A 27,921-nucleotide genomic window follows, 5' to 3' on the forward strand; every position below is an offset into this window, starting at 1 on the left:
ACTGACAGAGCTTTCCTTCCCTTTGTATGCTTTTTGAACGGTGACAGGCATGTGACACCATGAGCTTAACTTCTTAAAATGACAGCTCACTGGTGGGTCTAGGGATGTTTGTTACATGGTCAGCTGTTTGGAATTGTTTCTAAACACACGGTTCACATGACTTTGCTCGTTGAATGTGTTCTGTGCACTCATGACCCCTCCCCTTGCTGTCCTTGTTGCAGAGCTCTATGCCAGCAATTATGACAATGTTAGCAGACCATGCAGCACAGCAGCTGCTGGACTTCAACCAGAAACTGGATATCAACCTGCTGGATAATGTGGTGAACTGTCTATATCATGGGGTAGGACCACAGGTATGTTATGTCTATCTATGTCACAAGTTCTCTTTAACCCACACCTGACTTACACAAACTGCATATTAATTTCTTCTTTTGTGGTTTATTGGTAAATATTTACATTTTCACATAATTGTCATAGGATACACAAGTTTTCATTTATTATGTTTTTTCAAATGTATTTGTAAGACTTTTTATGGAATCTTAATGTTAAGTCTAAAGTGTCTTCCATTGTATTACAGCAGAGAATGGCACAAGAAGTGTTGACACACTTGAAAGAGCACCCAGATGCCTGGACGAGAGTGGACACCATCCTCGAGTTCTCCCAGAACATGAACACCAAAGTAAGCTAGCTAAAATTCAGAAAACACTGACAGAGAGACACTTACTTGTGCTTTGAGGAAGAAGTCTTTTTGACAGTACATACAACAACAAAAAAAATCATATAAATATATATCTCAAATCACAGTGGTTTGCTTATACCATGCTTAAATGTTTCTAAAAGATGCTGTATGGTGGATCTCTTGTTTTGAAAGCAGCTTTATGAACTGGTCGTACATTTTGTGGGTGCACATAGTTGAACTGGCGGGATTTGTGTCATGCCCTAACTGTTGAGCTGTGCAGGACCTCTTTCCTTCTGATACAGTGAATTCGGTTGGATCTGAACCTGTCAGACAAACAATAGACTCTGCCCGTCATGTCATGGTTGTAATATAATCTAAATACCAAATAAGCCATTTAAGAGTCTGACCTGTTGGTCACATGGGAATAAGCTCCTGCTGTTTTCTTTCGTAATCATACAAACCTTATCAGCAATGTTGATCTTAGTTGTCATCATTTTGCAAATGGCAACACAAAACTCCAAAGTTTAAGCATGCTTCTATGTAGCCCAAATGCTTTACTGCACTTCAGTTAGATGAGACTAAAATGTCAGGTAAAGTCTATCTTAGTTTTGTCTTGGTAAACAGTCTGTACCTAAAAAACAAGTTAAGAAATCAAATGGGCTGCCCCAGTCCTTGTACTATTTAGGTACATGTTCATATTGCACAGTGAATTAGATGTGCAGGCTGTTACAGCAACACGCTGTTAATTATGATTTGGCATGTAAGTTTTACAAGCAGTAGTGGTAAAAGAATAAAAACAAGGGGCAAACTCAATGAACTGACTCAGATAAAAAGCTGTAGGTGTAGATAGCTGATAGGTGTTTAGTTGGAGTGAACTAATACTTTCAGCATGTCATCAAGGTCAGCAACCCTATACCCTGCCGTTTCCTGTCTTATAGAAACACTACTGCTGTGGACACCAATTATTCTGTACACGTCTTGCTATTCATACATACACAGGTGTAAACAGCATCCAGTATTTTTAGTTATGTATTCTTGATTGACCAAATCTATATCCATAACTTTGGGATTCTAGATAAATTATGAACATCCCTGGATCCTTTCAGCATGTGTTTGAAGTCCACAGATTAGTGTCGTGAGCCTTTACAGTATGTCTAATGATAAGTGTACATTGCGTCCCCCCTGTGCACGGATACAGCTGGTAAAGCAAGCTGACTGTGAATGGTAAACTCTCTGACTTTCAGAGTGTTCATATTAATTCACAAAAGCATGAACAAAACTATCATATATATAAAGTAATCAAGCCTAATCCTGTACCTACTGTGGAAAATTAACATGTGCACGGATACAAAATAATTGAAGTGCAATACATCCACAACTTCCTCAAAGTAATGTTGACATTTGCCTTTTTCTTTTTTGCTTGCCTGTAAGATTGCTTTTAACACTGACATTCATTACTAATGTCTGAGTTGATGTATCAACAATTCTTTTTCTAGTTTTAAATTTGTAATTTGCCAAATAAATAGGGGCATTAGAGGAAAAGAGGAAACAAAAGGTAAACACCTCTTGAATTCTGCATTTATCTTGATTGATTAGTTTTTAAAGTGCATCATTTAAAAGCACTTTGAACATCTGGCTTTTTCTTAGTTACTACAGTAATTATACTGTTTGAAAATGTAATGAATTCAAGCTGTGACTATTTGATATTAATCACAATGTTCCATTATGTTTATGGCTTGTAATAGGAAGAAAAGGGGTGTGTCATCCTGTGCATCATGACACAGCTAGGCTTTGACGGCAGGCCTCCACAAGGTCTACCCTTTTTAAATTCCCTTTGACTGAATTCTGTTCATCCGTTTCTATTGCATCTGTTTCATTGGACAGAGGGAGGGTGCAGGCTGCAGTCAGTAGGATCCATTGTAGAGAGGCAATTTTAATGACTTAATTTCACCTGTAGGGATCATGGCGCTGTTCCCGCCCCACCCTTCTCTCCTTTACAGTGCATCATTTTCCTCTTCTCCCCTCTGTTCCCCTCAATTCTTTAGTCAAGGCCCTTTTAATATGTGCTTCTGCCAGCTAAAACATTACAAAGCATTTGGCAGTGTCCTGCTGATAATTTCCTCTTCTTACCTCCTGTGGTGGTTTGTGCCGTGTGGCAGTTAAAGGTGAAATAAAACCCGCCAGAAATGTGTTTCAGCTCTCCAGGTGACACCTGTGGGTGCTGTACAGTCAGTGTGCCTGTAAGGAGATTTCACCTTTAATCTTCCAGCATCCATTGTCTGTAGCACATTGTTAATCCTGCTTTAATAACATCCTATACTACATGTCATTCATTTTTATTTATTTATTTATTTTGGAATCATTGTTCTCTTGAATTGATGATCCCTACAGTTGAAACAGTCAGTTGAAGTAACGCTAGACAAAAGGCTAACTTGTAAATAAAATGTTTTTGTTTTGTTTTTCTTTCTTCATGCTTCACAATTATGCAATCATAAATTAGTACAGAACGTAACCTGCGGCTGGTCTTGCTGTTCCTTATGACACACCAGATAAAGGGATCTGATTTGGTTTTGCCTTAGAAATGAGTGGTAACCTATTTCTTTAATGTTAAGAACACTGACTCCTATGGGTTAGGGTTGGGTATCGACAACATTTTGTTCTTATTAAGTGCTGGTTCCATTTCTTGGCATGGTATTTGATTTAAAAAAAACAAAACAAAAAAAAACACCTTTAGAATTTAAAACTACCTTAATGCTGCTAACAAAAACTTGCTATAAACAAGTAGGTATTTTGTGGTTTTGCTTTGAGGGGACAGAACAAAATACATGCTAGCGGTCAACCTATATGGTTGTGTCAGTGCCCATACCAATTTTAAGTAAACATGGAGATCAGTAATCACTATTTGGTACCAGTATAGATTTGCTATAAAAATGAAAATCTGGGTGTCTAAATTTGGAATAGCACACACTCCAACACAAAACTCAGGTAAAACATTTATTTTTGGTTTGCTTATGTATAATTAAAAGAGAACTTTTCAACATTTATCCTTTAGTGTTTATAGGTTATTACTCGTGATGCGTAATCAGTCAGATAGTGCAGTGGGTGGAACAGTACTCGAGACCAAAGACTGGTAGTAGAAAGAGGCGTCTGCATCAGAACCAAAGTAGTTAAATGAATGTATTTTAGCAGAAATAATGGGGAAACAAAACAACAACAAAACAATACCGTCTATTGGAAAAAAGCTGAATATTCAATCTGATAAGTAGCCTGGCTGATATTGGGTTGACTCCTGTTAGATACTAGGCACATGTTTCCTCTATTTTATGTGGAGATGGTGGCATTAGTTGATTCAGGGCATTATGGCTACAACTCAGGATGTTGAAATTGCTGCATCCTTATTCATACCTTAAAGGTCTACATTAAAAACTGCATGCTTTTGTTGGAGGGGGCTTGTTGCTTCAGATATGAGACATGAAATATGATGCAGAAGGTCCAGTTTGAGTAATAGCTCTTTAAGTTTCAGAGCTTATCAGACCGAGAAGTTTGTTTTCACATATTTAATTGTACAGGGCAGCACCTTGACCCGAGGATGTCACATGGCAGCAAAAGTTGAGGAAGGCTCAGTTCAACTTTACCCCGCATTGTTGTTGTTGTTGTTGTTGTTACTCTTTGGCTGACGCACTCTGTCTGTAATGCTGAAAGGATTAGTCGATTATTTCATTAGTTGTCAGCTATAAAATATTTGCCAACTATTTTGCAAATTGATATAATCAGTTTGAGTAAGTGTTTAAGAAGTACATTATGTGACTCCAGCTTCCTAAATGTGAACATTTTCTGGATTCTTTCCTTCTCTGTGAAAATAAACTAAATATCTTTGGGTTGTGGACAAAACTTAAACTACACTTTTGAAGCCTAGCCTGTCATACTATAAGTGCTACACCTGTATGACACATGGTCAACCTGTGAGACAGAAGCATAGCAGGTTCAAAATGTAATTTCAGGAGTCTTAAAGAATAATCTGACCGAGTCGCAACAAATTCACAGTTCTTCTATACTGAAACTAGTTCAAATACTGACACTAGTTCTCGATGCCCGACCCTACATAGTTCTTATAGCCTCTGTAAAAGAGCATTCAACATAAACCTTGTCATGTTTTCTAGATCATTTGACTCACATTCTGAGCAGTCAGTGCCAAAGCTGGTTAGTAGGTTGGCGTATTTTTCTGCTGTCTGGTGTGATGCTGGGAGAAACAGCAGGACTTCTGCAGTGTTCCAGCTTAATGCTGCTTGTAGAGATTTAAAAAAAGACAAAAAAACAAACTACAAGTGAATGTTCTGCATACTACAAAATCTGCATGAAAGATGGTTCAGTCCAATCCAATTTAGAAATGCAAGTTACTACAGGCTGGTCCACTTCATACTGTTTTTGGTTTGTATTAAAGTTACAAAATGCTGGTTGTTGAATGCGATCATGTTGGCTTTATCCTAACGCTTCTCCCTCCTTGCATGTTACAGTACTATGCTCTTCAGATTCTGGAAACGGTTATCAAAACAAGATGGAAGATTCTTCCCAGGAATCAGTGCGAAGGTAAAACTTTACTTTGCGGCATAATTCACAATTCTGTCAGTGTTGGTGCATTTTTAAATGTTGTGACGTGCGGTTGCCATGTCGAGGAGTATTCCCCCACTAAGCATGCTGGTTTGTTTTCTGCTCGACTGGCTGGCACTGGCTGCTGCAAAAAGGTTGGACTCTGCACTTTAGCAGTTGTTTTAGAGAGAAAACATCCAAAACACCCCAGCTCTGATTTTTTTAAAGCTTTGTGAGGGGCATCTTTTGAAGACATGAAAGGCCCATTATTATTACTGTGCTTCCTTGCATTACTTTTAAATCTGAAAGCCCTCATGTGTACACTTTTTTTCTGCAGCCTCATTTTTCTAATTATTCAAATGGAATAGTTTTTGTTTGTAGAAAAATAAGACATTCTGAGTGTTGCTTAGAGCGCATTCCTCTCATTGTCCCGACGGGGGAACAAGAGATGGTTGATTGGAAGACGATAATCCCTGCCACAGTATCTTTTTTTTTTTTTAAGACTGTAAAAGCTGCCAAGTCAGAAGTGTTCTTAAGCATTGGGGCTTTGGAGGAAATTCAGACGTTCCTTAATAATTATAACCATTGTGTGTCTTTGTCAACAAGGTAAATTCTGCTTCTTTAGACAGATGAGGTGGTGGGTATCAAACGATACTGAGTGTCGCAGTGTATCAGGACAGTAATTTTATGTCACATATGAGACAAAAATGTAAGACTTGAATGTTCAGACTTTAATTGTTGCCTAATTGCCCATTCTGCTCTTCAGAATTTGTTTGTTACCACTTACAACTTGAAGCTGTTTGGATTGGGATTATCCTACATGTTTCAAAACCGAGTGGGATGAAAATTGTCCTAAAATTTTTTTGTTTAAGCAATAAAGAAATGACAGTAAAACAGAAATAATAATCATGTGCAAATCAGTTGATTCTGCCTCCCTCCATTCTTCTATAATTTTGCTCAAAATTCATTTTTTTCATTGACCTAAGACTTACCTACTTCTGACCGTAGATGCCTGAATTTTGTTCAAGTGGCAAACCAAGTGCAGGGCGACCGGCAAGTATGTCTTTTCCCCCCTTGTGTCAGAGTACTGCCTTGTTTTCGGCTCCTCTCACTACATCCCAACACATTACTTTCAGAATTGAGTACAGCTACAGTCTAGAAACAAATGCGAGGGAGCTGAAAACACAGATTTTAAAGATGCTCTGCTCACATTGACAATCTTGACTGTCTGTGAAAACTCCTGGGAAGATGTAACTTCCACTGAACTGACCAAAACATTTTTTTTTTTGCCCTATAGAAGTTCAGTGGCAGTTGCAACCCACATCCATGTTTTTCAACAGAATGTAAATGGAGGACCACACCTTTTTTTTTTTTTTTACAGTACAAATGGCAGATTCAGCTAGTATTGAGCCAGCAGACTGTTAGGGTTACTCAGTAATGTGCCCCAGGCAACTCGTCATGTCAGGATATGTTGATGTACACATTTATTTGGTGCTTGCTAACAGTCTTCCTCTGATATCTTTGTGTATTTGCCAGGTATAAAAAAGTATGTCGTTGGACTCATTATCAAGACTTCATCAGATGCATCAAATGTAGAGGTGAGTGAACTTTTAAATCGAGCTTTAATTCCATTTTTGTTGTTATTGTTTAGGTGTGTCAGTGTATGACTTGTTGACAACACAATGGAAGTTGACATAATAGATAAGCAGCATATGACTAGATTTCTGATTGGATGTTTGTGTAGTTTTTAAGCTCTGTTCTATACTTTGACCAGTATTAACATTTTAAAAATGTATGTTCAGCCCCACAACCATTTGTCTTTGTTGTGTAAAGATAATATTTAACTGCACTGGTGTGGTATAAAGTTTTATTTAGCACAATTAGGGCTGTGCTCATGCTGCTGGCATTAGATATCGACAGCCATATTCACAAATCACTGTGAATCTCATCGTTGTGACTCCTGTAGTTTTTTTTTGCATCTCAGCAGAAAGTAAGCAGTCACTTCTCCTTGTCTGTATCAGGGCAGCCATGTGTAAAGCTTCTAATCACAGTCCTGTGTCAAGTAGATCAAAGCTTTTTGAATGTTCTCAGCCATCATGACCACTCATACAATTCCAGGCTTGAAATATTAAGATTGTATTTGACCAACAATGGCGGCAACTTTTTCTGTCGGTTATCTGGAGAGCGCAAAATTTCAAAGGATGCATTACAGTTAAAATGAACAGGAAGGAAGAGACCATGGTGGCTGTCTGTATGTCATGTTGCCACACTTCATTGAAGTTATAACCGAGGCCCTATTTTCTTGCTAGTCCCTAATATTAGCAGCCACATTACTGGTAATGAAAACAAGCAGAAAGGCAAAACAAAGAAAAAGAGCGACCGTGGCAGGGGAAACAAAACAGAAACAAAAAGAAAGTTTCGTTTTGCAGAGGTGATGACCATATAAAGAAAGAGTGCTGCTGCCACCTATGTGAAACCCATATCTAACTAACTGATCCGCTGCCACTTGGCTGTCAGTATTGAACTTCCTGCTGAGAAAGCAGCTTTCCAGGCAGGTTTCTGCTGTTTGCATCATTCTCAAGTATGTAACTCTGAAAACATGACACATTAAACATGACCAGACAGACTTTTGCAAGGTTATTTAGGTTATTGAACCAATTTCACTGGTTTCCTCTTCATGTATGAGGACTTTATAAGTACTCACAGAAGCCAAAATGGCACTCAGGAAGAATAATTAAATTCAGCTTGAAAACACCAGAACTTGCTGTGATAGAAAGTACTATTTATGTCTGACTTCACCACTTACTTTACTGGAGGCTGTAATTTTAGGATAAATTTGATTCATGGTGTTTATTTTCAAGTATACTTGACCGGTCATAACATGTCTTTTGCAAACACCTGCATAGTTACTCTCTTTACAGTTGGTAACATTGTGAGAACACTCTAATCCTTACAAAACATGAAACATCAAAGGTCTCTCTCGTAACTGTGTCTCTAACCCAGCATTCTGTTTTTTTTTCTCCTTTTTTGCTACATTACATTTCAAAGTGGTTTTGCAATGTTCAAAATTAAATTTTTAATGACATGATGAAATGACAGAAGGCTTCTGAAACCAAGAAAGTGGAACTAGGAGTAATCTATTCCATGTTTGTTTCTATTTTTCAGAAAGAAAAAGTGTACATCGGAAAGCTGAATATGATCCTTGTTCAGGTAAGCTTCACTACTAATGACATGTCAAAGAATCCAAACCATTTTAGAACCATATGACAGCTGCTTTTATTGCTCAAGTCCTCTTTGGGGCTGCAGCAGAGTGGAGGGGGTTGTTTTTTCTTCTATCTCAGACTTGCACAGCTTTGTTAACCTTGTCTTTTTGCTTTGTTAAAGCTCATTTACGACATAGTGTGAAAAATGTGGCATGCACACAGTGGTTCAGCTTATGTGTGCTTAAGTTTAATGTGGTGTATATATTTTATCTTTGACATCTGAGACATTTGATTGTTGTCTGTATGTTTTAACCACAGGCTTTGTCTTATTTACCTTACACCTAGGCTACCTGCTTACCCTCATTACACATCTGTTGTTTTGTGAAAAAGTGCTTGTTGCTAAGGATGACAAAAGCCAGTCTGCTAGAGTTTTTTTCCTTTAAATTGATCAGTATTGTCCAGATGAAGCCTCACCGTCACTGTGGTTACACCAGCTGTGAGGAACATTTCATTGTGCTCTGTTTAAAAGTGGAATGTTTTCCTAACCCCACAGTGTTGCATGTTAGTTGAATTGTGGAGAGGCACAAAGAAAGTGGCAGCAAACAGTTTCAATGAAGATATCCACCCTGACAGCAGAGAGTACACCGCAGCAGGAAACTCAGTTCTAGCCAGCTACTCTCATCTTTGCCTAGAACATTTGAAAGCCACTGACGAGTACTAAGAGGCTTACTGATAAAGAGTACACCATACAGGAACGTAATACACAGAGCAATGTCTGCAGTTTTACTGGACACTGTTGCAAAGTGTGTTCATCAAAATACAACATTATGGTCTCTTGCTACGAAGCGCATGTGCTTGGTTAGTGTCTCACAAGCTTACTCGTGGGTTCAGGAAGGAGCATAAAGGTAGGTGTGGATTATGGATTAACAGTGTTTCTGTCACTACTGCGAGGGCGTATATACAGTGATTAATGGTAAAATATATTTTCGCCACATTCACAACATTTCAGTATTTTTGACATCTTTATATGAAATAGTTCATATATATATATATATATATATATATATATATATATATATATATATATATATATATATATATATATATATATATATATATATATATATGTCTCAGTTGTGAGTTTAGGCTTCATACTACTACCTCAATACTCCCCCCATCTTTTGTAGTGAGGCTTTTTAACCTGAAGATGTCACTCTTAATTAGTCTATCCGACTCAAACTGTCAGTGTCAGTTACAACAACAGGATTCCTTATTAAAATTGCATTTTAATTCTCCTTAAATATCTCAGCCAAGGCAAACAGTGTTTATAAAGTGTCACTGTGGTGTCGTCATTGTAAAGAGAATCATCTGGAGGAGAGACGCCGCAGAGGCCACAATGTACATGTTTGTAATGAAAGACTACGATGCTTATTTGTTGACAGACAGCAAAGAGGTTATTTTCAGTGTAAGTGCAGAACGCATTATATAACAAATAGTGTCAGTGATAATTGTATCATTACTCCAGTAATGAATTCTTTAAACGCCTCATCTGCAGAAGAATCAGAAAGAGCTTAAGACCAACAATTTAAACCTTGGTGACTTATTGGTGCTCTTGAATGTAAAACCGTTTGACCCCACATCCTTGTCTGTGTGTTTGATATATATATTTGCGTGAGGTAGTGAGAGAGATTGGCTCACTGGCTACATGAGTGACTTTGCATTAATGCCAGTGAGAATGAGTCACTGCTTGCGTCAGCTGAGCTAACATTGTTTTGGCCTTGAGGGACCGAAGAGCTCCAGATTCTACGCTCGTCCACAGGAGGCTGTTTATAATATTAATGTACATGTATGTGGCACTTGTATGGATGTGGGGTTTGCTTGTGTCAGGAGATTTTTTTAATAGATATTTAACCGTCGAAGTCACACTTTCGTCTATTCGTAGAAAGTTCTTATACAGAGCAGAAACAGGGACACATGTTTGACTCGAGATTGTTATTTTTAGCACGAGGCAGTTTCATCCCCTCAATTTTTCGTTTTCAGATCACATTTTGTCTGTAGTGAATAAAGTCACTTTTGAATCATCTAACAGCAACTTGCTTGTGCTGCTATGCCTGCAGATCCTGAAGCAGGAGTGGCCCAAGCACTGGCCCACTTTCATCAGTGACATTGTGGGGGCAAGTCGTACCAGCGAAAGCCTTTGTCAGAACAACATGGTCATTCTGAAGCTGCTCAGCGAGGAGGTCTTTGACTTCTCCAGTGGCCAGATGACTCAGGTCAAGGCCAAGCACCTAAAAGACAGGTCAGCATGCTGCATCTTCGTACACCACTGCTGTACCACATGAAGGTCTTTAATCATTAAGCTCACCTTTCAAAGTCAACCTAAAGATTAATGTCTAAATAGTAACTCAATTACATAAGTTTTAAAGCATTTATGTGACATTGCTCCTCCAGCATTTTGCCAAGTCCACACTGTTCCAGCACTTTCACAGCATCATAAAACATGATCTCAGTGTGCTGGCATTTGAAAATATTGCATCAGGCAGTTAATCCAATAAAATAATGTTGTGATCTGTATCTAACAGACTTGTAGACAAACTGACTTACAGTTCACTGGATGTTGTTGACACTTTAATTACCATGAAACTACGTTTGGCAAGTCAATGAGCAATGTTAGGCGTATTATGCAGTTGATTTGCAAGTTCAATGTTGTCTTAATTAAAGGCAGATCTGCATTCTGTTGTGCACATGCCTACAAATACAGTATAAATGAGCCACTCAGCTGTTGGCTCTGTTTGGCTGCACACAATAAGAAACCGTTTAGGGTAGGATGTCAAAGATGAATATTTATTTCCCAAGGATAAATGTTGCCTGTCAAGCACAATTGGCTGTTGATGTTTCATTGCATTACTCTATTCTGTGCAGGTTAACTGTAGTTTATTGTGCCCTTTCCTTATTTAATCGATTACAGACATGTTCATTAGGGTTTAAACCTTGTGAATAAGGAGTAAGCAATATGTTTAAGTATATTTTCTAGATGGTAAAAGGCCTTTCTGTTTGAGGCTATGTTCAGTATAAATGTCTGCAGAATGGAGTGTAATTATGCTTGGAATACAGTACATCTAAACAACCGCACATCGTTTAAACCACTGAATTTAACTTAAGATTGTATGCACTGTTACTTACGCTTCTTGTATTCCATCAGCGTCACAGTTTACACAGTAACTTTCAAATCTGATTTATCTGTGAAGACTCTTCATTTGTTTAAAATAGGGGTAGCCTCCAAGAGAAATATTATTGCACATTTATGAAATACAACTCTCCCCTTCAGGGAAAAAGATCAGAGGAGCTGTTCCACAAAGAAAATGTCATGTAGTCAATGATTGGTTATTTAGATAATCCGCTTTTAAATAGTTTGATCAAAAGGAATGAGTCATGGTTGTCTCTGAGCATATGTTATACATGAAACATGAAGGTGAAGCTGATTCTAAGCTGTTCAATTTTTTTCAGGATGATGTCATAATCAGTCTGTTAGATGCGTATGTTCTTTAATATGTTCTTTGCTTCTTTCAGCATGTGCAATGAATTCTCCCAGATATTCCAGCTCTGTCAGTTTGTTATGGTATGCACATCCTCATCCTACCTTTTTGCATTGCTGTGCCATTTTTGTCATCCGTTACACACCAGAGTTTGTTCTTTAGCAGTTTGTTGTGTTGTTGGTTGCACCTTAGGAAAACTCTCAGAATGCCCCCTTGGTCCATGCCACCCTGGAGACCCTCCTGCGTTTTCTCAACTGGATTCCACTGGGATACATTTTTGAAACCAAGCTGATCAGCACGCTGGTGTATAAGGTGTGGACACACAGACCTGTCATTTAACACTTTCACTTCAACTCTAAAAGTGCTTACTGAGCCAGAATGAACTGACTGCAAAGTGAACATTTGGATATTTGTCTGAATTGTCTTCAGTTCTTGAACGTCCCCATGTTCCGCAACGTAACGCTGAAGTGCCTGACGGAGATCGCTGGTGTGAGTGTCAGCCAGTATGAGGAGCAGTTTGTTACCCTCTTCACACTGACCATGTGTCAGCTCAAACAGGTGGGTTAAATATTGGAATGAGACAAAACATCTCTGACATTTCCTCTGTCTTAGACGCAGAGTAGAATTTTAACTTGAAACATGTGTTTAGATGCTGCCTCTGAACACCAACATTCGGCTGGCCTACGCCAACGGGAAAGACGACGAGCAGAACTTCATCCAGAACCTCAGTTTGTTCCTGTGCACTTTCCTTAAGGAGCATGGGCAGCTCATTGAGAAACGGCTCAACCTCAGAGAGACATTAATGGAGGTAATACTGTCACAGAAACACAGTTTTCAGTCTGTCTTAATGGAATAACAGCTTGTATACACAGGCTGCACAGGACAAAATGTGGGAAATTTAGATTGTAGAATAAGAAATGCATCGTTGCAGTAGAAGAATGATCTTGAATACAACTACATCCATAGTGTTATTGTTCCCATGGTGCTCCTCCAGGCCCTCCACTACATGCTCCTAGTATCAGAGGTGGAAGAGACTGAGATCTTCAAAATTTGTCTGGAGTATTGGAACCACTTGGCTGCTGAGCTGTACAGAGAGAGTCCCTTCTCCACGTCCACGTCCCCGTTGCTCTCTGGAAACCAGCACTTTGACGTGCCACCACGCAGACAGCTCTATCTGCCCGTGCTCTCCAAGGTACTGCCAACTATATTTGACTTAACTGCTTTTAGATGTGATATGATACAGTATGACAGATTGTTTGGGATGTCAATGACAAGGAATTTTTACAATTTTATTTAGATTTATGAATGCAACAGTTTCCTTTAAGAAACATTTCTTTACTTAAATGGTGGAGATGACACAGAGGGTGCAGAAGTGTTTCAGTTTATGGAACCTACAGCGTCTTAGCTTCCTGTCATACTAGAATCAGTTGGCACCGGTCAACAACAGGTGGCTGTTTAACTGCCGCCAAAATAGTTGTGTGTTACAATGTTACTGAAAATCAGCAGCCCGTCAGCTAATATAAGTGTATTTTTCCTCCTTTATGATATTTTACATTTCATAACATTGTGTGTGTTGTGTGAATATAAACATAGGAAAATATGTAGTTGTCTATTATCCATTATTATTTATGCCTGCATAAGCTCAACTGTGTGTGTGTGTGTCTAAGTGTCAGATAAGTGAGGAAGTGTTTAGATGTGTGCACATGCTGACAGGTCATCTTATCTCTTGTGACAGGTGCGTCTGCTTATGGTAAGTCGGATGGCCAAGCCGGAGGAGGTCCTGGTGGTGGAGAATGACCAGGGGGAGGTGGTCAGAGAGTTCATGAAGGACACCGATTCAATCAACCTCTACAAGAACATGAGGGAAACCCTTGGTATGATTCAATAATAAAATTCACATCCACTTCCATTATCCCGAGTCTCTTTTTAATTGCCACCTGTCTTAGAAAGCAGCACTTAATTGATTATAGCCACAAAGATTTTTGACTTACCTATTTAATTATGCATCCATCCACTGCATTCTGAATTCATATGCACACTATGAACGATCAAGGTAGCTTTTCTCAACACCGCTGTAAGAGAACTGAGCAGCATGATGGCTCAGTGGTTTGCCAGCTTGCTTTGGCCTTTTTGTATGTCTGCGTGGGTATCCTCAGGGTGCTCTGCTATTCTGCCACAGTCCAAACAAATACAGGTTGGATTGATTGGTCACAGACTGGCACCCTGTTTGGGTGTGTCTGGTGGGGCAGCCTCCAACATTTGTGTCCCTGAACAAGACAAGCTATTTAAATAATGGATGGATGTTGGAAAAGTTGTAGCTTTAATTCTAACAGACTTCAAGATCTCCATCTCTGTTCATACACTGTCATGTTTTTGTCAGATTCAGTATCTGTTCTCAGCATTAACTGACTGTTTACCAGATATTGTGCATTGACTGATTACACAAATGTGCTTTGCCATCCTACAGTGTACCTGACTCATTTGGACTATGCAGACACTGAACGCATAATGACAGAGAAGCTTCACAACCAGGTGAATGGGACTGAATGGTCCTGGAAGAACCTCAACACATTGTGCTGGGCCATTGGATCCATTAGCGGGGCTATGCATGAGGAGGATGAGAAGAGGTTCCTGGTCACTGTCATTAAGGTACATTTAAACAAACACACAACTTTTCCATATATGTGCAGTTTCAGCGCTGAAATAGAGATCCAGGAGCACTGGCCCACAGACATGAAAACCAACATGATTATTGTTTCCAGAATACATAATTACAACTTCTCTGAAAACAGTTCCTGGAGACTTCTTTCCATTTTTTTCTTACGTAGATGGCCAAAGTTTTGTTTCCTCTTCTTTGTCATGTGTTTTCTTTTTAAGTCTGTATCAAACAACTGGTTTTGTTCCAAGCTTGTTGTTTATTACAGACACAGCCTATACGGTTTCTGTCTGACAACACTATGCAGCCGACTTTATTCGCTCAACGCAGTTAATATAACAAGTCTAATTTACATTTTCTTTTTAACATTTTTTTTTTGGCAACTTTTCAAATGTTTACTTTAGATTTGCTTGATAGTTAAATAGAAACACTGCTTGTGAGGCTAAATAATCTTGTGTTTGTTTCAGGATCTTTTGGGTCTGTGTGAGCAGAAGAGAGGAAAGGACAACAAGGCCATCATAGCCTCCAACATCATGTACATCGTTGGCCAGTATCCACGCTTTCTCAGAGCCCACTGGAAGTTCCTCAAAACGGTTGTCAACAAGCTCTTTGAGTTCATGCACGGTGAGTATTTTTTAAATCTGTGTCAGCTGGGATCAGCTTCTTGTTCCCCCCTCAACTCACCAAGGAACAGCTGAGGGATGAATGGATTTTGAAAGTACATGTGTTTTTATATGTCATCAGAGACCCATGACGGAGTTCAGGACATGGCATGTGACACCTTCATTAAGATCGCCCAGAAATGCCGGCGCCACTTCATTCAGGTGCAGGTGGGGGAGGTGATGCCCTTCATCGACGAGATCCTCAACAACATCAACACCATCATCTGTGACCTTCAGCCTCAGCAGGTCAGCACATAGATGCTCATGAGCTAGAAATGAGAGATTCATCACACTCTGCATAGTACAGAGAGGCACAACTTTTTGAATACACTGTGTCTTGTTTGTGTTTGCACTATCAAGTTTACATGCTGACAAGCTGTTTTTTTTTTTTTTCCTGTGTGTGCAGGTGCACACGTTTTATGAGGCAGTAGGATATATGATTGGGGCCCAGACAGACCAGGCTGTTCAGGAGCACCTGATAGAGAAATATATGCTGCTGCCCAATCAAGTGTGGGACAGCATCATCCAGCAGGCCACCAAGGTGAGAGAACAACATACTCGCTCTAACTTATTGTCGACAAACCAGAACAAAGTGTTCATTGCTCTTCTGCTCCATCTCCCTTTGCCAAGAACGTGGACATCTTGAAGGATCCAGAGACTGTGAAACAGCTGGGCAGCATCCTGAAGACCAATGTCAGAGCCTGTAAGGCTGTGGGACACCCTTTTGTCATCCAGCTGGGAAGGATTTACCTTGACATGCTCAACGTCTACAAGTGCCTCAGCGAGAACATTTCTGCTGCCATTCAGACAAACGGTGAGGGCTGTGGGTGTGTTTATCATCATGCAGCAGACTGGAAACATGTCTGTGGATTGTTCTCATTGCTGTTCACACTACGATGTCACATGAATCAGTGAGTTCACTTGAGAGTCACTTGGCAGTCCTCAGAGACTTATTAATTGGTAGGGGATGTTGGGAGATTGTTAAGGTGCCATCTGAATGTGACGTCCTGCCAAAGACCAAAGCTGTGAGGTTATAGCAACTCTGTAACAGTAGACAGGCTGAGCTCCTTAATATATCCACAAACCATTAGGTGTCTCAGAAACTTGAATAAATGCATGTTGACTGTGTTTGCTCTTCTATCTTGAGTCTTGTATTTGTGGAGGCCTTGAATGGCTTGTTAAACCTGTATACGGATCTGCACGCTGCATAGACTGTTGCTTCATTGTTGTTTTGGCATGCAGTCCTTTGTGTAAATCCAGCATTGCTGCAGTGTGTTGCCCAGTTTGAAAAATATCCAAATGTTTACAGTGTCACATGTCAGTACTTTGTTGAAGGAGCTTGGAGATAAAAGGTCAAGCTGCACTCGCTAACACAAGCTAATTTCTGTACTGAGCCACAAATGAACTTCTGTTTAATTGTAGATTTAATGTATGTACTTGTTGCATTTGGCATTTTGTCATTCAGTCATGCCATTTTGTTTGCAGACCAGCACGACTAAATCTTTTTTTCTTGCGTGCAGTTGTTTTGGTGACTCATCTCTGAGTCTTTCAGTGCATAGAAGGGAAGAGAGGTGCAGTATGAGGTGTGTCAGTAATGATCACGTATCAAGAATTTTTTTCACTTGCTTTGGCGGCTGATTCCGAGCAGAGGAGAAATGGCAATCTGTGCAGGAGGAATGAGTTCTGTTTAAAAGCTTATTGGGAGTAATGTGCTGGTCAGCTTGACTCTGAGATGTCTGTTTCCTGACACAAATGGACAGTGACACCGTTGGAGCAGATGGCTTTTCAATGGAAGAAAATAAGGAATTTGAATTTGATTGAAGCCAGGCTCATCACACCTACATCGCCTTACTTGCAGAAGCAGGGAACATCAGTAAACTGTAGAATTATTGTCTGGATAATCTCTGTTGTGATTTCTTGCGATCATTTGCTGGGAATGTCAGTTTTTGGCTAATCCAGTGAGTTGTATATCCATTAGCAGGACTGCAACTAACAATTATTTCCAGCTTGATACACTGATTAGTGGTTTGCTCTGTAAAATGTCAGAAACGGTGAAAAATGTTGATCAGTGTTCCCCAAAGTCCAAGATGACAAATGACAAAAGAATTTCTGTCCACACCCCGTAGTGTTCAGTTTACTGTCACAGAGGAGGAAAGAACCCCAAAAACATTCCCATTTATGCAGCTGCAATCACAAAATCCAAAATTGATTAATCTATTATTAAATAATTGGTGATTATTTAATAGTTGATAACTAATCGAATAGTAACTGCAACTCTGGCCCTCAGATCATTACATTGAAACCTTGTGTCATTTGTCAACAATGGTGTGAATGTGGCAACAAGTCATGATTGTAAGGGGAGGCTGCAGTACCTTGATAGAAATGCTTTAGCTTAGCATATTTTTTTTTCATTTTGCACAGCCCTTTGAACATAATATTTGTCATTTACTGAGCAAAAACGTACAACAAATCAAAATCCAGGCTCAAGTGTTGTCACTGCTGAACCAGATGCTCAGGGCGTCTCACGTGCATGAGTGTGCTTTGCAAATGTAGTTTGTGCGAGCGCTCGGAAACACCTGCTATGTTTGAAATCTGTATTTGCACTAACATTCTCTCCTGTTGTTTGTGTTGCAGGTGAGATGGTGACGAAGCAGCCACTGATCCGGAGCATGAGAACAGTGAAACGAGAAACACTGAAACTGATCTCGGGCTGGGTCAGCCGATCAAACGACCCGCAGATGGTGAGAAGTCGCTCAGATACATGAAAGCACATCACTGCCGGGGACAAAACACTGTAATTGAGGAATAGTAGCCTTCCTCTGGGGTGATAAACATTCCACTCTAAAGTCACATAAAACAAATGCAGTCGTACATAACAAAGTGCTTTAATAAAAATGTTAATGTAGTCTTGAGCAAACAGAAGTGATTCATTTCTGCTCTTGTGTGTCCTCATGAGACCCTACACACTGTGGCAATCAATGAAACGGCTGACAGCAGAAAAGAAGTAGAACTAATCCAGTTGGTATTTTTAGATCAAACACAAAGATTTCATTTCCCTGTGGCTCTTACTGCCCTCAACTGTGTTCGCATCTGCATAATAATTAATATTCATAGTTTCTCTCTGCACTCTGGGACTGGTCACCTTTTCAGAGTTTTATGCAAAAAAAAAAATTTGCAGCACTTTTGTAATGTGTCTGTCAAAACTCAACCTTACAGAACTCCTGGTTAAATGTCTAACGCGTGCTTTTAAACATTCGGATGTTTCTCGTTGTCTTCCTCTTCTGTTGATCGCCACTGATCCCTTCTGTCATTTTTTTGTCAGGTTGGAGAGAACTTTGTCCCACCACTTCTGGATGCTGTCCTCATCGACTACCAACGCAACGTCCCCGCCGCCCGTGAGCCCGAGGTCCTCAGCACGATGGCAACTATCGTCAACAAGCTGGGGGCACACATCACCAGCGAGATACCCCAGATCTTTGACGCCGTCTTCGAGTGCACCCTAAACATGATCAACAAGGTGAGACCTAATGAGCTGCTAGTAATCTGACAGCTGTAGTCGAACCCTTTGGCTGACGGGGTAGTTTAATGTGATACTTGTAGTTAAAAGTCTTTCTGAACTTGTGATTGAGGCAGTGATCACTGTATTTCTGTTTATTGATTAGCAGCCTGTCTCAGTGTAATGATGAAGCACCTCAATCATCAAGAGCACAAACAGTTAAATTAGCAGGTTTCGTTTACACCAAGAATAATCGTCTTTACCATGTGGCCTTGACAGCAGTCTGTAAATCACAGGACTGATTATTACACTCATGCACTTCAACATGATGGACTGTTGTTAAATAAAATGTAATGCTTCAGCTAATTCCATGCTACGATCGATAAACATAAAACAATATTTGGTGTGAGCACCCTTTGCCCACAAAACACCACCAGTTCTCCTCGTTACACTTGCACAGGGTTTTTCTAGGCACTTGGCAGGTAGATTGTTCCAGCCTGTTGGAGAACTCTCCACATTTCTTGAGTGGATTCTGTCTCTTAATGTAACCCTGGAATGACTATGATGTTGAGTTCAGGGCTCTGTGGGGGTCACGCCACCTGTTGTAGGTTGGACATAGCTTTGATATGACTCTGACTGTCTGCTGGTGCTTGTTGTCCTGCTGTAGAATGTATTTGGGATGATTGTATGCTTCTAATGTGCTTACAATGTTTGCACAGTACTGTATGTTTTGTTTTTTTATGTTTAAAACAAGTGCTTGAATATTGCCAACAGAAATAATCTTACATGAACATACATTTGTATACCCAGCACTTTACATATAGTTCATACATGGTCTTGTTGTAGTGGACTTTCTCCATGCAGCGTACTTCTTTCTCAGTTGCAGTCCAGTCCTTCTTGGTTGGAGGGTTTTCCTTCAGCCAGTCATAACTTTCTACCCGGTAACTAGCTGACAACAGTTTTAAACTGAAGTCCCAGAAAACCCTGATCAGAAGATCTGTGGTGTTTGTATGAATCTCCTTTGAAAACTATTTACAGAAAAGGTTGCAAGTGAAAGCTGTCATTCAAGTTTCCCAGCTGAGTTTTCTCTTGAAACCCACAAGGCAAACTTGTCAGAACCTGCAGAGATACTTCCCCAGCTCCATCGCTCACGATGGAAGGGACAAAGTACCTGCAATAGGAGTCGGATTGACCCACTAGTGGGCACTAGGGCTAAAATGTGCTTTGGGCCCTGGGGCAGGTTCTTGCTTTGCCCGTTCAGTAATCCAGCCTTGGACTACAGGGTGCATCTAAAATGTGTATGAAATTATTCTAAGTGCGGTCAGCCATATCTGAGTCAGACTGCTAATACATTATTCCACATGAAGAAACCTGAGTATAATATAAGTTGAACAACGTTTGTAAACATTGTACAGCCGACTGGACAAACTCCTGCATGATATAGTAAAAGTAACATCTTGTTTATTGTGCTTTCGTTTTAGAACTTTGAGGAGTACCCAGAGCACAGGACCCACTTCTTCTACTTACTCCAAGCTGTAAACTCTCACTGCTTCCCTGCATTCCTCACCATCCCCCCGGCCCAGTTCAAACTGGTGCTGGACTCCATCATCTGGGCCTTCAAACACACCATGAGAAACGTGGCTGACACTGGTGAGACTTCTGGGACACACACACACACATTTATTTAGCACCGGCATTTATCAACATTCAGTTTAGAAAACTGCCTGAAGCATGAATACAAATTGGTGTAAAAGCAACCTGATTGTTTCGTTGTATCAAACAGGTTATCAGCAAAAACCGTGTGGGCCAGTCCATTTGATTAACAGGCACAAATGTGACAGTGTTCAGAAATGTGTCAGATCATGCATCAGAAAAGTGGAAAGACTTTACAATCAGATCAAATTTTAATAAGGGACTTTCCAGGGTTGTAAAATGTTCTCCAGATAAAAGCTGAGGAATGTCAAAGTCGTCTGTATATGAAGCTGAAGTCATGTTTCTGCACATCCAGGTCTGCAGATTCTGTACACGATGCTGCAGAACGTGGCCCAGGAGGAAGCAGCTGCTCAGAGTTTCTACCAGACGTATTTCTGTGATATCCTGCAGCACATCTTCTCTGTGGTCACCGACACATCACACACTGCTGGTGAGCTCACACACATGACACTGGGATGCACAAGGAGCACTTCAACTCTCTTAAGACTGGTCCAACACTCTGGGATCTACTGATTGGGGCCTATGCACAATTCCTGTGCTATAAAGTACAAGCAAGTGATTGATGACATTATTTTTAACTATGTGCGACTTATATTGTTTTCACATTTGTTTCCAGCAATCAGGTGACAACCCAAAAAAATGTTTGGATTTCTATTCATACAGTCTTTCTTGCACCATTTAAACAAATATTTGCATGTTTACCACAACTGTGACATATTTTAAAGCGGCTGGATGAATTAAAAAAGCAAATGAAAACTTGTTGTAACACCTGAAATGTGGCTACATACATCTGTTACAGAGATGTTGAGTTTAGGGATGACTGTCACAATCTCAGAACTTGATCATTGTTCTGGATGGTATTTTACACTTGGCATAATTGCAGCATTTGGTCTGTAATATAGCTGTATGTTCAGCAGGAGAAAGCCAGTAAATGTCCATTAATCTGCTCAGAAATCAGGAAGGAAAGGCACATCAGAACCTGCATGACAAAGATCATATTTTCAGGTTTTCTTCAGTGTCACAGTAATCTAGTGAGATGTGTGTACAGCCATAAGTGTGCTGCCAACAGGAGCTGCTAATGGCTAATTTGACTACTTCTAATGTTGCCAGTTTGACAAATGTAACCAAACACAAGCGTTAAACAGAGCTCAGACGGAGCAGCAGCAGCAGCAGCACCTTCCTGTATCTGGCATTTCAGCAGCAGTGACGACCGCACAGGGCGGAGCTCCCCTCACCGCTTTAATTCCTTCCTGTTGTCACGGTGGTTCAGAAGTTGATTTAATTATGACAGGGGCAGGGTGTGAAAAAAATGACACATTCATTCCAAGAACTGGATTAAAATCACCAACCAGGGCAGGTAATATTAAAGTCCCCCCCCTCCTCCCCTCAGAGGAATAAATCCCATTCAAATAAGGCTTTAGAAAGAAGAGGGAATTAAAGGTAGATACAGTTCCTGCAGTAAAAGTGTGTGTGCTGGTGTGTGTGTGTGTGTCCTGCAGGCTTGACGATGCACGCGTCCATCCTGGCCTACATGTTCAACCTGGTGGAGGAGGGGAAGATCACCACAGGACTGAACCCCGCCAGCCCCACCAACAACCAGGTGTTCATCCAGGAGTACGTGGCCAACCTGCTCAAGACCGCCTTCCCCCACCTACAAGAGTAAGCGTGACCCCTGCACACTTCCTCTCTGCTCTTGGAGAACACACACTCGTTCGTCATCATTCACGGCTGTGTTTGTCTTTGTGTGCGTCAGTGCTCAGGTGAAGGTGTTTGTGACCGGGCTGTTCAGCTTAAACCAGGACATTCCTGCCTTCAAGGAGCACCTTAGGGACTTCCTCGTCCAGATAAAGGTGAGCTTGTCGGAGTGTACAAATCATCTGCAGTGACTCTGAATAGCACCAGCTTCTGTAGGAGTCATGAGAGCAACCTTTTTTGTTTTTTCTGCTGTTACAAATCATAAATACGGTCTTGCTGCTCAGTCAGGGAGATCTGCACAAAAATCAATAGCTACACTTTGTGGTAATTTAATGTCACGTATCTAAATAGTCTATTTGTTTGCTGATAAGCTGATCCAGAGCGAGCCAGGCCCTGCATAGCTCCAGCTTGGCTGTTTGTAGTCTTGGCTGCGGGGGCTTTGTCTCTTCTCAGAGGTTATCAGTGACTACATAGCTCGCTGCTTAGCTGCTGTTTCCACAAATAGCATTTTCCTACATGGCCAGGTTGTCCTTTTAAGTATATGGAAGGTTTAAGGCTGCTGTGCCAGTTTATTGTTGGTAGAAAGTGTGTATGTGAGTGACACAAACAACGTGTTGTGTCTCTTGTTTGGTCCAGCTGCGGCTTTAAAGAGGCTCAGGTTTATTTTTCAGACTTAGAGCATGAAATTAAAGACAAAACTTATTTTTTTCTCTCTTTTAGATGGAGTCTAGATCAGGGCTTATTATGAGATCAACAAATCAAACCATGGTTGTTGTTTAGCAGCACTTTTGCACAATAAATTATTGACTGTGACTTAGTTATTTTTCCTCAGATGCAACTGTTTGATGTCTAGGATTGTGTTAAAATGTGTTCAGGTGAGTGTATTTGTGTTTTGACAGTTTATTTCAGAATGTTGGAAAGTTATATGAGAAGTTTGCATACATGCTTGTTTTCATTTACGCCCAAGCCCCAGTATAACAGGATCTATTTCTCTGGAAGAGGTTACCTGACATAGTTAACCACACCTACATGCTGTTTCTTAGCTAGCTGCTCCTCCTGTCATTTACACTTTGAATTCCAAAACCTGCCTGCAGCTTTAAAAGGCACTTTATCTAAAAAATAACACAAATGATCTAAGCCAGAAACAGTCGAATCAGGAACAATCTCCATTTTGTTTACTGTCTGATGATCCTTAAATGAAACATCTGTGATAAGCTGTCAGGATAGTTAAGCACCACTAAGCTTAAAATCACGTTATATCAACAAAATCGCTTTATTCTGTGTCTCATTTAAAAATCCATTTGTACCAAATTCTGTAAAAAACAAACAAGTAACATCAAACTCTGGGAAGCCACGACTGCCTCAGCTGACCAACAGGATGTCGTGAATATTCAGCTGAACTGCAAGTTGTTTTCACACGGAGCAGAGAGGAGATGAGTGTGGAAACAAATGAGAGAGACTGAGAAGAAAATAAAACATCCTCCATTATTTACAGTAGCACCTGTAGCCACTACATACTCATTTTAGTTTTCAATTTTTGTAAAACACGTAAAGACGGTGAACTTTTTTTGTCTTTTTTTTTGGTGATTTATGGTTTCAGAAATGTGTCACTGTACACAAGACATGTCTGAGTTCTCTCTCCTCCTATCCCTGGTGGTTCTGTTTCCATAGAGGACTTAGTATTGTTGTAAGAAATGAGCCCACAGTAGGTACAAATGTCACAGATGTTAAAAAAAAAAACAGCCAGAAACTGCTTGTGATTGACAGGGTTCAATGAGAAAGTTAATCCCTGATTAAAGCCCCATTTCACCAGGATGTATTTGATGATGTGGTGATTTTAATATTCCCTGCCCTGGTCAGCGATGTGAGATCAGTCTGAAGTGAGTCAGCCACAATTACCTGCTGTCTTTCAGCCAACTCGCAGCTCTTCCTGCAATTTAAATTCCATTCCTGATGTTTCACTGAAAGGTATTTTCTTTATTTTTTGTTTTATCAGCCAAGTGCGACATTTAGCTTTAGTGTAAAAATGGAGGAAGTGTAACGACCAATCTGATAGACGGAAACACATTAATACCAACATATAGGCCCAATTAGAAACCAGTAATGTGACAAAAATGAAAAGTTTCCGTACTTCAGCCTGTGAGCTCAGATGTTGTTATTCAGCCGCAGGTCATTACCAGCATTCCCTCCTTATCACACACCACATCCTGTCATTTAGCAACAATGAGGTAGCCCTCTAGCCTCCAGGTTCTGGGCATTTTTTTGCTCCTGTTGCATCTTTATTCACTGTGGACTCATTTTTCATATCAATCCAGATTCTTGCACCTCTGTAGAAACCGTAGCCATGACTACAAGAGAACACCGCTTTTTTTTTTTTTTTTGCAGTGTAGCATAATAAAAGCCGGGAATAGTTAAAATGCCGTAAAACAGAACAAAAATAAAAATGAAAGTTGAATGCTTTTGATTATTTATGTCACAAAAGTTGAAAAAAACCTGGAACATCACGTCCACAGGTGTTACTAATACTGGACCAATGGAAACTCTACATACTATATATATTTTACTGCTTCTCAAGTTTTTACTCGTCTCTACATCAACTCCTGGAAGATATTTCACTTTGCTGACAACTATCCTCCAACAACTTGCTGCCTATGTGCTCCTCTGTGTGCTGCTTATGAGTCATGCTGCATTTGTTTTATTGATTAAGTATGATTTGTTTACCTCTCAGTCTCTGATTTGTTTGTGTCCATGTTCCCTTTTTGCTCTGTGTGAGCAGCCTGCAGTTCACCCACATAGTCCCTCAAGTTTTGTCACAACTTATTATTATTTATTTATTTATTAGTTACAGAATCTGGCACAAACAATTTATTTGGCAAATTTTTACATGATACACGTAGAATAAAGTGATTTTGATGGATTTGAATAGTATTCCTCATGTAATGGTACATCACACATGTCAAAAAGATTCAAATCAGATTTAGCTTCTGGCTTTGAAAATTATGGGTTCTGACGGTTACATTAACAGTGACTTCAGGGAGAATTTTATCCGTCGTCACAATGCTGACAGTGGGTTCAAATGGGAGTTCAGAGACTCATCAATTTTCCGTAACTGTTAACTACATGAATGAAGAACAGTAAAGAAAGGCACCGTGAACCTCGTAGCTAACGGCAGCGTTCCTTTTCTCTGTGCTGCCCTTCAGGAGTTTGCCGGCGAGGACACCTCCGACCTGTTCCTGGAGGAGAGGGAGGCGTCGCTCCGTCAGGCCCAGGAGGAGAAACACAAGATCCAGATGTCAGTCCCGGGTATCCTCAACCCCCACGAGATCCCCGAGGAAATGTGTGACTGAGCCCCAGCTCAACCAAACTGTACAGTACTCCAAACAAGAAACAAACAGATACGCCCTAACCACAGCAAACACAACAAAACCCAAGAGAGGCACTTGAGTATGGTGGGAGGCCGCTCACCGTCTGCAGAGCGCGCCGGCCCATTGGATGTTTGTTGACCAAAATAATGCCAATAATATGTAAATGATTACCGCGTCACCCTGTGGCCCTTTTTACATAATCTGCGTTTTCTATGGAGACTTTTTGTGTAACAACTTTCCAGAACTGTTAATCTAAGCTTATGTTTTGTTGGTCTCTGGCCCACCCGGACCTGCATGATGAAGTCGTAACGATTAGGACAAGTTAACCATCTTGTTTTTGTTCCGTTTCCTTCACCTCCCTCCTTCTGTTTCCCAGCTCCTCCCCTTCTTCCATATATTTGTTTATATATAAATATATTATATATACAGTCTGAGCAGGGTGTTTGTGAAAATCGGCCTACGTGTCAAGTCGGCATAGAAGCTTCTAGACCTGTGGTGTGAGACAGGGAGTGGTCTTTTAGAGGCGCACGCACCGCTTGTTTGGTGCCCCACGGCATTGTGGGAGAATGTGAATCTAACGGAAAATGAATGAAGGCTGAGAGATGCTGCTTCGTGTATCAGCATCTGTTGCTCATGAGTTCTGCTTCGCCTAAAAGCCGAGCTGCTGCCAGCAGGAGGTTTTCTAGGAAAAGCAGAACTGAATATGTGCATATCATCCCAATTGTATAGCATCTTTAATACCATGGGAACATTTTTTTTCCTTTTATTCTATTGTTTCTTTTTGTTGTGGGTGTGTGCGCGTGTGTGCTGTCGCCTAGTCGACATCAGCGTTTTGTTTTCCTCTAAGAGGATTGTTGCTCATTTGTGAGCCTTCATTAATGGGATGTTTTAAGGAAGTGGCGGAGGTATTTATGGGTTCTTGGTTGGTTGCATCTTTATAACAACTCCTGCTTAACTCAGATGGCTTTCAAGATTTTGAATTGTACTAATTTAGATTGTTTACCATGCAGTAGTGCTTCAAGACACTACCTTTAGAGCAAAATGAAAAAAATAAAACTGGGTTTACATTTAATTTTGTATTTTTGCATTTTTCATTTGTACCTGTTTGAGTTCTGTCCAAATAAACAAAAGGCTTTTTGTCCAGAGAGCAAATGAATTGCCAATGAGTTTAATTAGGAAAGAATGTATAAATCCAAATAAGCACCCAATCTCTAATGGCAAATTTCCCTTCTCAAGGTGTTACATTTGTTGTGAACTTTTTGAACTGATTAAAGTTGAGAATTTTATAACCCTGCCTTTGCTCCGATTTCTTCATTCCGCAGCATCGACTCACTTTTACAGGAAGAGATGTTATTTTTATACCAAGTGAAAAAAAAAAACTCCCCTTTTTGCTGTGCAGTTTGTTACTGGAAGGCTGCTTTCACTTTCACCTGCTGTACCACGACAGTTTGTGGTTAAACACTCCCTCCAGTCAAACAGTTTTAAAAAAATATTTCCTAGTTAACATATTGATGTGGTGTTTTTACATATTAGAAGTTCTGAGGAAAAGTCTGAAGAACTTGCAGGGTGGAGCTTCCTTTATCTTCTTTAGAGTGCGTTTCCATTTGAACATGTCTGACTGAATCACTCCAGTATCACAGCTCATCATAGTTCAGTGCAGAAAAGTTTTACACCGTTTGACAAAAGCTGAAGGTGAGCTGGTGTGCTAGAGTGGCAGAGGGGTGGGTGGAGAAAAAGGCAAGGGTTATATAAATCTGCACGTTCTACAAGAGGCAACGGTGTAGAATTTGAAAGGATTATTTTCACAGAGAAACCTAAATGTCAAACTTTTGATGCCCAGATGAGTTGTGGGGGAGTCATCAGTGACCAAAGAGGGACCACTCAGGCTGAACCGTGTCAAATCAAATCGACTGAAATGCTGCAAACTGCAAAGGCTGCAATCTGGGATATACAAGATGTGGCTTCTAAATAATGGAATTAAGGCTGTTGTTCAATTCCATGTACTTTGAAACATTCACAGTTTGCTGCTCACTGATCAAAGTAAGCAACATGGTTCAGGCATGCAGGCTGTGGTTTAACTGACTGAACCTCATTACTTCACAGCCACACCTCACACATTTTGTTGCGCATATGACCCAAAGTTTAAACAGTTGTCAGAGCTTTTATAAGTTCATGCAGTCCTAATTGTTTGTCTGAAGCTTAAACTTTAAACTCTTATATCACAAATTAAATGGAATTAATTTACAAACGTGTAATCACCACCTCCTGTAGTTTGTGCTGGCCAAATTTCAGGTGTGTACGACCTTCCCTGTAGGAGGAGATAGATTGT

At 40.2% G+C, this 27,921-nt stretch overlaps 1 protein-coding gene across 4 annotated transcripts in view; it reads left to right on the forward strand.

The window, feature by feature from the left end:
• Nucleotides 1–26,886, forward strand: part of xpo1b (exportin 1 (CRM1 homolog, yeast) b) — a 28,582-nt gene extending 1,696 nt beyond the window's left edge. The window contains exons 2-25 of one of the 4 annotated variants that reach the window (XM_008276506.1): nucleotides 222–353; nucleotides 578–679; nucleotides 5,194–5,266; nucleotides 6,803–6,864; nucleotides 8,432–8,476; nucleotides 10,587–10,768; nucleotides 12,040–12,088; nucleotides 12,198–12,317; nucleotides 12,435–12,563; nucleotides 12,655–12,813; nucleotides 13,000–13,197; nucleotides 13,741–13,879; nucleotides 14,473–14,654; nucleotides 15,129–15,285; nucleotides 15,406–15,569; nucleotides 15,730–15,864; nucleotides 15,954–16,137; nucleotides 17,958–18,064; nucleotides 18,646–18,840; nucleotides 20,301–20,469; nucleotides 20,828–20,962; nucleotides 22,032–22,191; nucleotides 22,286–22,382; nucleotides 25,428–26,886. In XM_008276506.1, the coding sequence (XP_008274728.1) occupies nucleotides 228–353; nucleotides 578–679; nucleotides 5,194–5,266; nucleotides 6,803–6,864; nucleotides 8,432–8,476; nucleotides 10,587–10,768; nucleotides 12,040–12,088; nucleotides 12,198–12,317; nucleotides 12,435–12,563; nucleotides 12,655–12,813; nucleotides 13,000–13,197; nucleotides 13,741–13,879; nucleotides 14,473–14,654; nucleotides 15,129–15,285; nucleotides 15,406–15,569; nucleotides 15,730–15,864; nucleotides 15,954–16,137; nucleotides 17,958–18,064; nucleotides 18,646–18,840; nucleotides 20,301–20,469; nucleotides 20,828–20,962; nucleotides 22,032–22,191; nucleotides 22,286–22,382; nucleotides 25,428–25,574 (3,216 nt within the window). In that variant the 5' untranslated portion in view covers nucleotides 222–227 and the 3' untranslated portion in view covers nucleotides 25,575–26,886. Of the gene's footprint in view, nucleotides 1–221; nucleotides 354–577; nucleotides 680–2,424; nucleotides 2,492–5,193; nucleotides 5,267–6,274; nucleotides 6,324–6,802; nucleotides 6,865–8,431; nucleotides 8,477–10,586; nucleotides 10,769–12,039; nucleotides 12,089–12,197; nucleotides 12,318–12,434; nucleotides 12,564–12,654; nucleotides 12,814–12,999; nucleotides 13,198–13,740; nucleotides 13,880–14,472; nucleotides 14,655–15,128; nucleotides 15,286–15,405; nucleotides 15,570–15,729; nucleotides 15,865–15,953; nucleotides 16,138–17,957; nucleotides 18,065–18,645; nucleotides 18,841–20,300; nucleotides 20,470–20,827; nucleotides 20,963–22,031; nucleotides 22,192–22,285; nucleotides 22,383–25,427 lie in introns of those variants that run through there. The other 3 variants (XM_008276507.1, XM_008276508.1, XM_008276509.1) reach the window with 3 other exon arrangements.
• The last annotated feature ends 1,035 nt before the right edge of the window (nucleotides 26,887–27,921 follow it).

Source organism: Stegastes partitus, unplaced genomic scaffold (genome assembly GCF_000690725.1).
Source record: "Stegastes partitus isolate 25-593 unplaced genomic scaffold, Stegastes_partitus-1.0.2 Scaffold75, whole genome shotgun sequence".
In the NCBI taxonomy this organism is placed as follows: domain Eukaryota; kingdom Metazoa; phylum Chordata; class Actinopteri; family Pomacentridae; genus Stegastes; species Stegastes partitus.